Below are 12,057 nucleotides of genomic sequence, written 5' to 3' on the forward strand. Positions count from 1 at the left end.
TTCTTTCTTTCCCGCCGACCGAATCCCATCATCGTCCGTTGGTTTCGCTCCCGATCCGCGGTGGGCCAAGTGTCTTTTGTAGTCCAGAACGGTCTTTCCCTTAGAAGTCATCCGGTTTCGATACCTCTTTCCTCTTCTCCAAAAAGTTCCGCCGTCGGTCCTTCTTCTCCAAAGAAGAGTCGTCGCTCTGAAGAAAGGAAATGCATTGGTGGAGATCGTGGCCGCTTAGCCCGGCCCGCCACCATACTCACGCCACCAGAAACAGGAGGAGTAAGAGTGCCAGAAAGAAGAAGGTCAAAATCTTCTGCTGCGGGTTGGAAGGTCTCAGCCGACTTCCGGCCAACCAGACGACCGGGCCGCCTGTGGGAAAGAAGAGAAAAAATTGAAGAATCCGGGCGGAAGGACCGCCGGACGCGCTTACCTCGACAACTCCGGAGACTGGTACTACTCTGGCTCCACGTGCGGGAACCCGAAGGACAGGGAATGCAGCGGGAGGAGGCGTTTTCCGGAGCGTAGGTGTCGGGCGGACAGGGAAAACATTTCTCGCTCCCTTCGAACTCCGAAAATTCTCCCGGCGGACAGGCCTCTGCGTATATCGTTAAACGGTAAGATTAACGAACGAATAAGGAGGTAGACGACGTCGTCGTCCTTTTTCTTTAAAACGACAAACAAAAATTCTCCTCCGTCTCCTCCCTGTCTCTCGCCGGGGTTTGACTCGGCGCCGACTTTACCCCTTTGTATTTCACGTTCGGTTCGTCCGACGGAATTCGTTCTCCTTACGGTCCGCGTTTAACCACCTCTTTCGTCGTCGGGAGGATATCCCTCCTATAACCAAAGAGTGGGTCTTTCGTCACTTCCCCGACTCCGTCCGTTTTCGGCTCCGGGGGCCGTGGCAGGGGGCCAAGTCGGACGAAGGGGCAAACTCGGTAAGGCGTAGAGCGGAGAGGATGGACGGAACTCGAAAGACTGTACTCACGGCACAGACGGCGGTGCGATCGGAAGCCGGGCGGACAAGGCCCTCCGGCCGCAAACCCTGGGAAAAGTCCGAGTCTTAAAAACATCGGAAACGAAAGTCTAGGTCCGGGACGGACCCACCTTTCGTCGTACTTCTCCGTGGCGGACGGGACGGATTCCGGAAGGAGAAGGGTCTTCTTCGGCTTTCCTGCCATTCTTTCGCGGCCGGGAAGAGAAGGTCCCCCTCTCGGGCGGGGGTGGTGGCGTAGAAGGAAAAGCCGGGGGCGACGTTTTCCCCGCACAACGAGAAATGGAAGAGAGACGGAAGAAGAACGAGAATCCTCATTTTTCTCCGACGATCGATCGATTCCTGTGGTAGCGGGAACGGACAAAGTAGACGGAGAATTTTGCCGTTCGAATATCGAAACGAAAAGAACAAACTTCTTTCGAATTTCAGAATAAAGCGCCACCTGCCATCTAGGCTAACGACGGGTGCGATTCGAATTTCGAAATTTATTTCTCCTTTCGAACTAAGGCTGGACGCCGTTCGACGGAAAAGAATCTAACGAAGAAATATACAAGGCGACTTTGGCCGTTTTCGGGTAAGAGGGGCAGAGACGGACGAAAAGACGGACTTCGGCCTCTCGAAGGGAGGGACGGGGACGGAGATTAGCCCGTTATAAGTTAGCCCTCGCTGTTAAAATCGTCGGAGAAGGTCGAAAGAGACGGAGTGTACCGACGTTTCTCGCGCACTTCTTTAACTTGTTTGGCCGTTGGCCCGAACCGAGCTTTTGTCGCTGGAGCTTCTTTTCTTCCCCTAGACGAATCGTCCGGTTCCTCGCTTTCCGGGCACCGAGACGGAAAAAAACGGAAGGATCGGAGCCGAGAGGCGGCCTTCCCTATTTTACGGATCCACCGACTGAACACTGCGGTTTGCCGTAAAACGTCTCGAGAGGAAACTGGCACTCCCGCTCGATTCTTCGAGTTTTCCGGGTGGAAATTCGAGGCCTAATTTCTATGCCCCTCGGTATTCGAACGTTTCACTCCTCCGGAAAAGTCGGCTTCCGTCCGCGGCCGAGTTTGTCCAACGAGGAGGAGGAAGGAAACCGTTGTCGGGGGACTCTAATGCCGAAACGGACGCGACTAAATAGATTTTCGAGTCGAACGGGGCGGAAATATCGGTTACGGCTCTGACTGATGCCGGTTTTGTCTTAGATCCATCGACGAATATTCGACGGAAACAATAGGAAGTGCCATGGACGAATCGGAAGAAGAAACGAATTCGACCCGGCAGGTAAGATCTTGTCCTTCCTTCTACCCCGGTCCTTTCGACCCCTTTCCCGTAACCCATCGCCGGTAATTTTGGGCGCCGAAAGAGCGGTGTAAAGACACGAAATCGGGTTGGAACTACCGCCGAGGGTAATTCGAAATGACTCCAATAGCGGTAGATTGAAAAATTTATTCCTATTCGAGTTAACTGCCGATTTCGCGTTACCTCTGTGCCGTTGGCATCACCCTTTCTCCGATTTAACTACAATTACGTAATACGTGTTTACGTTTAGCAGGTGTGTTTAAACGCACGAAACGTACTGTACCGCGCCTCGATATTACCGAACGTCTAATTATTCGATGTGTATCGCTTTCGGTGGTAATATGAAATCTTAGGGTAACTTGAATTGTTTTTCTAGCTGCCCCGGGGTAATTTGAAAATGATTTCGTCCTATTCCCGGTAATTCCGAGGCAATTTTAAATTGCTGAGGTAAAGGAGGAAGCGGGAATGATCCGAAATCGCTACATCGGGGAAGAGTTTGTTGTCGGGAAGGCGGTCGTAAGAAGTAGGCCTAAATCGTTACTTTTATTATTATTATTTTGTTATTAAGAAAGGCGTTTTGCTTTCAGGACGAAGAAGAAGGCCGAGCGGAAGCAAACGGAACGACGGCGGAAGAGCGGGAAGAAATTCTTGAGGTAAAGTATCGGTTCCTTCCTCCTTCCCGGGCGGAATGCGGAAGTGGCCTGGAGTTTCGAGTTTCCGCGACTTTCCGACCAGGTCTTTCGGGAGGACGTCGGAGAAGAAGAGACCGAAACGAAGGAGGTCCCCCAAGCCCACCTTCCGGTAAATTGGCGCTCCTTTCTGTGTCTTTTGAGTGGCCGGACGAGACGATAATAGTTTGGTTATTCGAACGACAGGAAGCGGAAGAAAGCGGGAAGAAACGAACGAAGAAGAAGAAGAAAGGGAAAAGAAAAGGCTTGGAGGACGGAAGCGGGAAAGAGAAAACGCCGGAAAAAGAAGTAGGACCAGCCACCGATTCGAGGACTTTTCTCTTCCTTTCGCTTAACACGGCTGTTTTTCCTTCAGGAGATCGTCCCCGCGACGGAAGAAAACCAAACGGAAGAGCGGAATTCGGAAGTAAGTGCATCCGGCGGCGAAAAGGGCCGTTTCTTCCGGACTTTTTGGGGGAAGACGGAAGGAAAAGAAGAGGCTCGTGGTTGTTGGAAAGGAAAGTGGGATTTCTTCCTGTCTTGTTTGGGAGTATCCGTCGGAATCGGCAACGTCTGGAGGTTCCCCTACCTGGTTTTCGAAAACGGAGGTGGTGAGTCGCCTTTCTTTATATTTTACCGCTTTACCGCTTCAATAATTTAACTCGGGCCACGATTTTTTTTTTAATGGATCGAAAAATTCGTCTGGTTTCGTACGAAAAGACAACAATTTCTTTATTTTCGATTTCGTCCTTTGTCGTTCGCCCGACCGTCGGTCTTCTACGAAAATTGCAAATCGACTTACCTTTAAATTTTTACCATTTCTTAGTACTGGGGGCGTCGATTATCCGGAAATACATCGATACGTCACAGAAGTTTCGACTCGATAACCCTATCCAGCCCGTCCTTATTATTCATTTTACTGTTTTGAATTTTATATTTTGGTTAATGTTACCTATGGTTCCAAAATGGCGGCTCGTCTCTGATTCCAGCGAATAGAAGAAAGGAAACAGTGGGGACGCACGTTCTAACCTAACCTAACCTAACCTATTCTAATAAATTATCATAATTATTATTAACAAAATTATTAGAATAGGTTAGGTTAGGTTAGGTTAGAACGTGCGTCCCCACTGTTTCCTTTCTTCTATTCGCTGGAATCAGAGACGGGCCGCCATTTTGGAACCATAGGTAACATTAATCTATATTTTTAATTCAAAGGTTGGTCGGGACGTCGTAGACTGCGACTAATGCGCGCTTTCGTATCTTACGGTACGTATTAAATTTCTACGCCCTAACTTTTTTTACCGTCCTATTAGAATTAACGCGAATATTTCCACTTTATTCTTTCGCTATCGAGTGTCTCGTTATTTCGGGGACCATCGACGCTTCCCGTTATTTTGGACACCGGAAAGAAAGACGACGAGCGCGCGTGTGGTGGTCTGGACACCAAAGATGCTTCGGAGGAAACACTTTCAGTAATTCGGTGGCGAGTAATTTGCTTTTACAGTAGCTTCTGTTTCCTTCGTTCTTTTCAATTTAGTTTTCGCCGACTTTTACTAAATAGCGTTCGGATTAAAAGATAACCGTCCGTAAAGTCGCGGCTAAAAAGTGCGATTTTACCGCCTTCCGGCCTTCGTCCGCGGTTTACGTTGAACATTCGGAAATAATTTACGGTGGAGACAAATTTACCCAGGTGTCGACATTTATTCGCAGGCGCCTTCCTGGTTCCCTACCTGATAATGGTTTTTCTGTGCGGTCAGCCCCTGTACTTCGCGGAACTGTACCTGGGTCAATATTCGGGGAAGAGCTTCGTCCAGGTCTGGTCCAGCTTCCCCGTGGCCAAAGGTAATTTTTCCGTAACCCACGCGTTCAAAAACGTTCTCGGAGAATTATTTATAAAACTCCACGTTTAATTATTTCAGGTTTGGGCATGGCCGTGTGGATATTTACTTTCATTTTCGTCTCCTACTATAACGTGGTCATCGCTTACACCCTGTATTACGCCTCGGCTTCCTTCGGTTCCGTCTTGCCTTGGAGTTCCTGCCAATTCGAGTGGGCCCAGAACGCTTCCTGCTCCTCCAGGTCCTCTCTCAAAAATTACGTAAGTCATCCAACGTTTAACGCGTCACGTCCGGAGCTTCCGAGTTCGGACGTCTCGGCCGTTACGGTGCGTAAACGAAATAATTGCGTAGAAGCCATATCCCGTTCGGTTCGAACGGAGAAGCCGGAATTGACGATAATCGATACGTAAAGGGCGAGCTCGGCGTAATTACTTTCCTTCCGGTCTCCCCTTCCGCGGGAGGCTCTGTCTTTAGAAGACGGAGACAACGAACAGAGCAACGCGAAATCTTACTCCCCACTCCGGCGGAGGAGTACGAGAGACGTCGCCGTTGGCGGTGGCCGAAAAAAAATCCAAGGGGCGACGTTACGGAGTTTCCGTAACTCCAACCGACAAAAAACAATATATGGCCGTGGCGATGGCGTCTGCCACTTCGGCCGGACAGCAGTGTCGACTCCCCGCGGGTCCCCACGGGGAGTCGACACTGCTGCCGAAGCGTTTGACCCTGGTCAATTCGATAGAAACGAAAACGAAAGATGCTTTTTTACCAAAGTTTTCGTTTGGTTTTCGCCGCGCCAGTGAAATGCGCCGTCGACGTCAACGGCGGAAGTGACCGAAGCGGAAGGTGGTCGATGCGTTTTAAAGGATTTTTTTTTTCCAGTCTTCGTTCTATCAGACTCCCAGCGAATTATACTGGAAGTGAGTACCTTTTCTAAACTTCTGGTTTCGTTCGGTGGGGAAGAAGGCGACGCCCGACGACCGGACAAATAATTTTACATTTAATTTAAGGGGTCGGAGCCGACTACGGTTCCTCCAACGGGATCCCGGCTGCTTTTTAACCCGGAAATTCTAAACATTTCGGGAAATCCCGCCAATTTCTTAAAAGTTGGCTTTTTTCTTATTTTGCGTTAAAGTTGAGGAAATTTTGCAAATAGAAAGTATATCTTAAGAATAATTAATTATATCCCGCGACGAGCGAAACCCTGGAGCCAACGTCATTCCTCGAATGCTCTTCGTCGTTGCGGATATTTACGCATCCGTTTACATAGACGATCCTCCGGTGGAAATGACGGTAACGAGGGCGCAGTTTTTGTACCCCGTCGAGTCTTTAACCTCTTATGTCTGTCGAGCGGACTTAAGGAAGCCGAGATAAATTTATTTTTCGAGAGGATATCGCCAGTGGTAACGGCCCTTCGTGCCTACCGCCGAAGAACGGCCTACGAGCCGTTTGCGCGCCACGGTTACGTTTATAAAAGAACGGATATTTTCCGTCTGTCACCCATCGGTCGTTCGCTGGCATCTTTACTTCGGAGGCGGAGAAGGCCGTTATTTATTTTAAGGCAATATTTTCTTCGGATCGGCTAACCCCACCATTCGTAACACTCGTTTACCATCCCTAACTTTTCTCGTGCGGGGGAAAAGTCCCCGTTTCCTTTCCCGTCGACGGCCCGACCCAGAAAGCCAAAGAAAATGCCAAACGATCGGACATTAGAAAGGCGTAAAATCCAGTTTCTAGTTGTACAAAACGGTAAAATTCTCTACACCGGCGGCTCGACGACCGGGTAAAGCGGCTTTCCCGACGGGCTATTCCGTCCACTTAAATCGCCGACTGGCACTTTTTCCGTTTATTTGCGGGCGGGGAAAGGGTCGGGTAGACGGGCGCCGTCTTCTTCCTCTTAGCGCTAGAATCGGAACGATTGGATATAACCGGATTGCTACTTTATGCTAATAAAGACGATTTTTTGCAGCAAGAAGGTGTTGGGTCTGGACCCGAGTCTGTCCGAGCCGGGAGGAATCAAGTGGGACCTGTTCTTGGCCCTGGCTGTAGCCTGGACGGCGGTGGCGGCGGGGGTGTGCAACGGCATCAAGATGACGGCCAAGGTTGGTGTCCGTCGTTCCTCCCGCCACGGAAGATCCCACTTCGCTTCCGTCGAAATAATCGGCGGGGACGGAAATGCCGGAAAGTGGCGTCTATCCGTCTCCCCGGATTCGACTCTCCCCTGGCGGCTTTTAACCCTCCTCCCGTTAAATTCCGGGGCCGCGGATTGGGCTTTACCCGCCCAATTCGCGGCCCCACATCGGTTGGTTACGAATTTTGTTTCTTCCGTGGCTCGATTTTTTTCCAAAAAGGAAGGGATTTCGGAGGGAGAAACGTTTTATTCTTTCCTTTCGTCTCGCGGTGGTTACGCCGGGTGTCGGCATTTGGCCGAAGAAAGCCGCATCTCCGAGCGAAAAGACGGCGGCAATTAACTTTGGCCGTCGAAAATCGGCCGATGGACCGGCCGGCGCAATGGCCGAAGCCGAGTTCTCTCCGTTCGGCGGGAATTATTCTCCAAACGCGTGACGTTACGCGGAATGCGGCCCACGGATTTGGCAAATTAAAGGTAAACTTTTCCAGAAATGTAAGACAAAACCATCGTGGCGGTTTCTATCGTTTTATTTCTCCTTTTACTTCGATCGTTTCGTTTCGTGTAAAGTCGTAGGTTTCCTCCATATACGTTTTAATACTACGACGTACGATGCAAATTGGCAAAGTAATAATAATTACCGTAATAAACGGTGTCGTATGTACCGTACAGTACAATGCGCTACCAGTTATGTGACGAAACTTTTATTTTTTCCCGAGTAAACGGATAATCTCCCGGATAGCGGCTTACCGCGGAGGCGCGCTTCCCCGCCAAAAGTCAACGGCGGAACCAAACTCGCAGATAATACGAGGACCGCGTATAAACAGTTTCGTCTTTTCCCGTGGCCCGTCGTCGGCCAATTTTGTACGGTCGAGGTGGAAAGCTTTGCCGGAATTAATTGCCGAGATCTTCTTATTTCCTCCGGCCAAACGCCGCCGCGGAAGGTAAAGACGTGGCGTTAATCGGATTGGCCGAAATCCGTTTCAGGTGGTGGGATTGGCGGTGGCCTTTTCTTACCTGGCCTTGGTCTTCTTATTTCTTTACGGAGTATCGCAGCCGGGAGCCGAGAACGGAATTATCTTTTTCCTTTTTCCCTCTTGGGACAAACTCCTGAACTTGAAGGTAAGTCTTTCGGTAAACACCGCGGGGTGGCTCCCAGACCGTAACCCGGACTCTTCACTCAGATCTGGACGCTGGCGGCCGGACAGATGTTCTATTCTCTGAGCGTGGCCACGGGTTTTCTCGTCACCTTTGCCAGCTTCAACCACTTCCACTACGACATTTACAAGTAAATCCACCTCTTCTTTCTTCTTCCTTTCGTCACTCGATAACGAAAAATGCGCTTTCCTTTCTAGGGACGCCAGGATCCTGGTCCTGGCCGACACTTTCACCAGCGTCCTGGCCGGATTCGTAGTCTTTTCTCAGTTGGGCGTCTGGGCTCTGCGACTGGACGTGGCCGTGTCCGAACTCACCGGCGCCGGTAAGACCTCTCTTTCCGCTCTTTTCTCTACTTTAACTCGCCACCCGGGGTACAAACCACCCACGCTTCTCTTTTCAGGATTCGAACTGGCCTTCGTGGCTATTCCGGAAGCCCTAAACGCTCTTCCGCTCCGTCGGACCTGCACTTTTCTCTTCTTTTTCCTGCTGTTTTCGGTGGGAATCGACAGCGAGGCGAGTGCGGTTTCTCCTCCCTAAAACGTCGGTTCGACGTCCGAATAAAAAGCCGACTTTCTTAAATTTCAGCTGGGTCTGGTGCAAAATTTGGTCATCGGCATCTTGGACCTGATTCCGAAGTATCGAATTTACAAACGGCGATTCTACCTGTGCCTGTGTCTGTGCGCCTTTCTTTGCAGCATTCCCTGCATTACTCGGGTAAGTTTTTTTCGCCTCCGCGCGCGTCGCCGGCTTTCCGGTGGCGGCGGGCGCCGCGGAAGGTCGAGCTCCGCTCCCGGTGGGACTTTTTCCCCCAGAAAGTTTCTCCGGGTTAATCCCGGGTGGAAGAAATTAAGCGTTAGGAATGACGTTTCGTCCGCGGGTTAAGGAGAAGACGTTTTCGTTTCTCCGTCTTCCGACAAATTGTAGTTTTCGTCGACGGTAAAACCGGGTTTACGACATTCCGCCGTTTTGGCCGCGGCCGTCGGACGAAGGTAAAAGGAGGACGGAGAGCCAATTTCTCCTTTCGACCGAGACGATATTTTCCTCTCCCGCATCTCATCGTCCGTCGCTCTTTCTAATGGACTCTAGGAGGAGGCGACGAATAATTCTTCCCGTCTCTCGTCTGACACCTCCCTTTTCTTTTTTTCCCGGACGCCCTTTTCCTCGACCTAGGAATATTTCGACGGCCGCTTCGCCGGGTGCGTGACGAAATGGAAGGTCGACTCGTCCTTTCCTCCCCTCCTCGGAGACGACTTTCCGATTTCTAGCGAAATCTCGCGCGTAATTCTCGGCGACCGAGCGAGAAATTCCTCCGGTCCGGGGAGAGGGACGGAGAGGCGGAAAGAATATTAGCACGGGCCGGAGAGCGGCATTTTAGAGATTTGCGTCGGATTGCAGGACGGATTCCGGGTGGTGCGAATACTGGACGATTACGTGGGAGGAGTCACCTTCATCGTCCTGGCCGCCTTCGAGTGCTTCGTCCTCTCCTGCATTTACGGTGAGACCTTTCGACCTTGGTCCAACGCCTCTGACTTTCCTCTAAATCCTTACTTTTTCGTCCAGGAATTAAAAACGTGGGTCGAGACATCCGCCGGATGTTGGGACTGCGCACCAACATCTACTGGAAGATGACGCTGGGGTTTTGTTGTCCTTTCGTCTTATTCGTAAGAATTTTTCTTCTTTCTAAAGATATTTTGACGGGAAAATTCTGTAAGATTAAAATTATCCCCAGACGATCCTTCGATTAACCGCCCGAGACTACGGGAAGATCCGCCCTTATTTAATCCCGGGTTTAAATAAATTTTCGTATTTTCGTCGTATTTGAAGCGAAGGAAAAGACAATTAAATGTCAATTTTTATTTTTCCTTCGTCTTCTTCCGCCGAGAAGGGCCGCGCCTTCCGGGCGGATAAAATGTTAATTAAATTTACATTTCGTCCGACCGATCTTAGAAATTTATCGGTCGACTTCCAGATGTTATTCGTATACAATTTGGTGGCAAAGAAGAACGTGGTCGACGACCCCGACTACGCGGTTTGGCCGGACGTGGTCTCGCGGTTATTGACGGTCTTCACTTTGATTCCGATACCGATTTGGGCGCTGATCGAAGTCAAACGACAAAAACCTAAAAGATGGCGACTGGTAAGTGCCTTTTCCCTCCTCTTCCGACGCGCGGTAGGGCCGGGGCAGAGAATATAAAAGGATTTCTCCCGGAGGAAAAAGCCGCCGGGAGAACGTCGTTGGGTTTTTGCCAATTTTGCGGGCCCGTTTCGGCCACGGGCCGAGAAATATACGAGTGCCGAGGTCGGTTAAGAGCGGCCGTAAGTTAACGGTAGGAATAGTCGATGGATCCGACGTATTCGGAACGGATCGGACGGCAAACCGCGTAATTCACCGTTTTCTTTTCGTCGGACAGAAATTGAAGAAGGCTCTTCGGCCCTCTCCCGACTGGCTCCCTCGGAACCACCAGACCGAAAAAGGATGGACCCGAGCCGTTTCCTAAAATTCGACCGGAAAATTTATATTTATATAAAGACTCAATAAACGTATTTACGAATAAATGCCGCCGAGATTTTCTATAAACTACCGTCGACTTCCTTCCCTCCCGCGCGGAAGAGAAAAGTTTCTCGGCTTCCTCCTTCGACCACCGCGCGGAATCACTTAAAATGCAAATTCGACGCGGCGTTAAATAAAGGAAGTTAAACCCGGGTCGTCGATTGCCAATTAATAACCACCTCATTAAAAACGGAAGGCGTCCGACTTTGCCGGTCTTAAAGCGGTCGATCGGCGCATTAATTAGAATCGCCGCCCCTTCTTTATTACCTTCGACTCTCCTATAACCGCCAATACGCCACCCGATACGTCTTTCTCGGCGCGGCGGACAGAAACGCGGAGCCATGGATTCGCGGTCGGAGGAGCGGAAAATTAAAAGAAAATTCTATCTGGATAGAATTTTCTTTTAATTTGTAAGTAAAACTTCGGGATGGAAAATTGGCCGTTACGGGTTAAAATTCGGCCGGAAGGCCCGCCCCGTATTATCGCGGTTGCGTGGGCGAAAGACGAGCCGGGATCCACGGGGTCTATAAAGGCGGAATTCCTCGTTCGACCCCGGGATAATTAGTCCGGTCGGACAAAATTCCTGCAGAGTCGTCGGAAGAGATAAAGACGAAACGTACGCAAAATCCGGGGAAGGGCCAAATCCCCGGGTAAAACGGTCGTCCTCGATAGGAAGGAAGCGTAGTTCGCCGGTAATTTAGTTTAAATTTAAATCGAAGACACCGTCCGTCGAAAGGCGCGGCCATTTATTCGGTTTCCGCCTTCCGAAATACAAACTTTCCATCTCCGCCCTTTCCCGTAGGATACTCGGCCGACGAAACGAAAGCTCGCCTCGAAAACGAAGAAAAATATATAAGTAAAAGAACGAGTTTTAGAATTGGGACCGGTAATGGCACGGACGTCTTTTTTCGTTTCCGTCCGGCGAGTTTTAATTAATTTCGACCGCGGAGTAGCCTACGACTAAAGTCCGTATTCGAGAACGTCGAAACCCAATAAATGGCGCTTCTTTTTCGATAGACCGCGTCTTCCATTTAAATTTAATTTATCTACGAAAGATTTGTTTCGTAGAGACTCGACCAATTTCCTTATTTCGGAACATTTCCATCGACGAGAATCTCGTTAGGGTTCCAACTTCGGACCGGGAGGGCGGTCGGACAACTTAAACGAAGAAAAACGGAAAACCTGGCGGGGGATGAGATGCCCGGAGAACGAAGGAAAAAATAAACCGGGCAGTGTTCCGGGTTTAGCTTTAATCGCGGAAATTCCCGGTGAAACGTTAGGTGGCCGACCCCGGTTCCATCCGACGCTATTCGATCGGGTTCGAGTTCGAACGCGCTTTTCTAACGGACACCCTTCCATCCCGCCTAATTCTTTTATCGATATTTCCGCCATTCCCTTTTCGCGCTCGAGCCTTCCTACATTTCTATTCTTTGCGCGCCGGCGCTTTCGGT

General features: G+C 50.2%; 2 protein-coding genes across 2 annotated transcripts; one reads left to right on the forward strand and one right to left on the reverse strand.

The window, feature by feature from the left end:
- Positions 1-1,427, reverse strand: LOC136982578 (uncharacterized). Its single transcript, XM_067279104.1, has 4 exons — positions 1,096-1,427; positions 977-1,033; positions 422-586; positions 1-360 (listed from the first exon to the last, which is right to left on the reverse strand). Exons 1-4 carry the CDS (start codon positions 1,298-1,300, stop codon positions 248-250), a joined length of 540 nt encoding a protein of 179 aa, XP_067135205.1. The 5' UTR covers positions 1,301-1,427; the 3' UTR covers positions 1-247.
- Positions 1,407-10,611, forward strand: LOC136982577 (sodium- and chloride-dependent glycine transporter 2-like). The gene is made up of 15 exons (XM_067279103.1): positions 1,407-1,556; positions 2,170-2,248; positions 2,854-2,919; positions 3,002-3,067; positions 3,142-3,243; positions 3,311-3,545; positions 4,645-4,776; positions 4,854-5,032; positions 5,652-5,689; positions 6,739-6,871; positions 8,641-8,769; positions 9,451-9,550; positions 9,616-9,716; positions 10,025-10,192; positions 10,467-10,611. The coding sequence occupies exons 2-15, from the start codon at positions 2,210-2,212 to the stop codon at positions 10,551-10,553; spliced, it is 1,575 nt and encodes a 524-aa protein (XP_067135204.1). The 5' UTR covers positions 1,407-1,556; positions 2,170-2,209; the 3' UTR covers positions 10,554-10,611.
- Positions 10,612-12,057: the final 1,446 nt, after the last annotated feature.

Source organism: Centruroides vittatus, unplaced genomic scaffold, assembly GCF_030686945.1.
Source record: "Centruroides vittatus isolate TY-2023 unplaced genomic scaffold, ASM3068694v2 contig_854, whole genome shotgun sequence".
Lineage (NCBI taxonomy): Eukaryota > Metazoa > Arthropoda > Arachnida > Scorpiones > Buthidae > Centruroides > Centruroides vittatus.

What these genes read in the sequence shown, in the direction of transcription:
- LOC136982578 (XM_067279104.1), bottom strand. Translation starts at nt 1,300, where the DNA reads ATGAGGATTCTCGTTCTTCTTCCGTCTCTCTTCCATTTCTCGTTGTGC. An exon ending in ACGGAGAAGTACGACGAAAG is followed by an intron (nt 1,034 to 1,095) that starts GTGGGTCCGTCC and finishes GACTTTTCCCAG; the next exon opens with GGTTTGCGGCCGGAGGGCCT. An exon ending in ATCGCACCGCCGTCTGTGCC is followed by an intron (nt 587 to 976) that starts GTGAGTACAGTC and finishes CGATATACGCAG; the next exon opens with AGGCCTGTCCGCCGGGAGAA.
- LOC136982577 (XM_067279103.1), top strand. Translation starts at nt 2,210, where the DNA reads ATGGACGAATCGGAAGAAGAAACGAATTCGACCCGGCAG. An exon ending in GTTGTCCTTTCGTCTTATTC is followed by an intron (nt 9,717 to 10,024) that starts GTAAGAATTTTT and finishes GTCGACTTCCAG; the next exon opens with ATGTTATTCGTATACAATTT. An exon ending in AACCTAAAAGATGGCGACTG is followed by an intron (nt 10,193 to 10,466) that starts GTAAGTGCCTTT and finishes TTCGTCGGACAG; the next exon opens with AAATTGAAGAAGGCTCTTCG.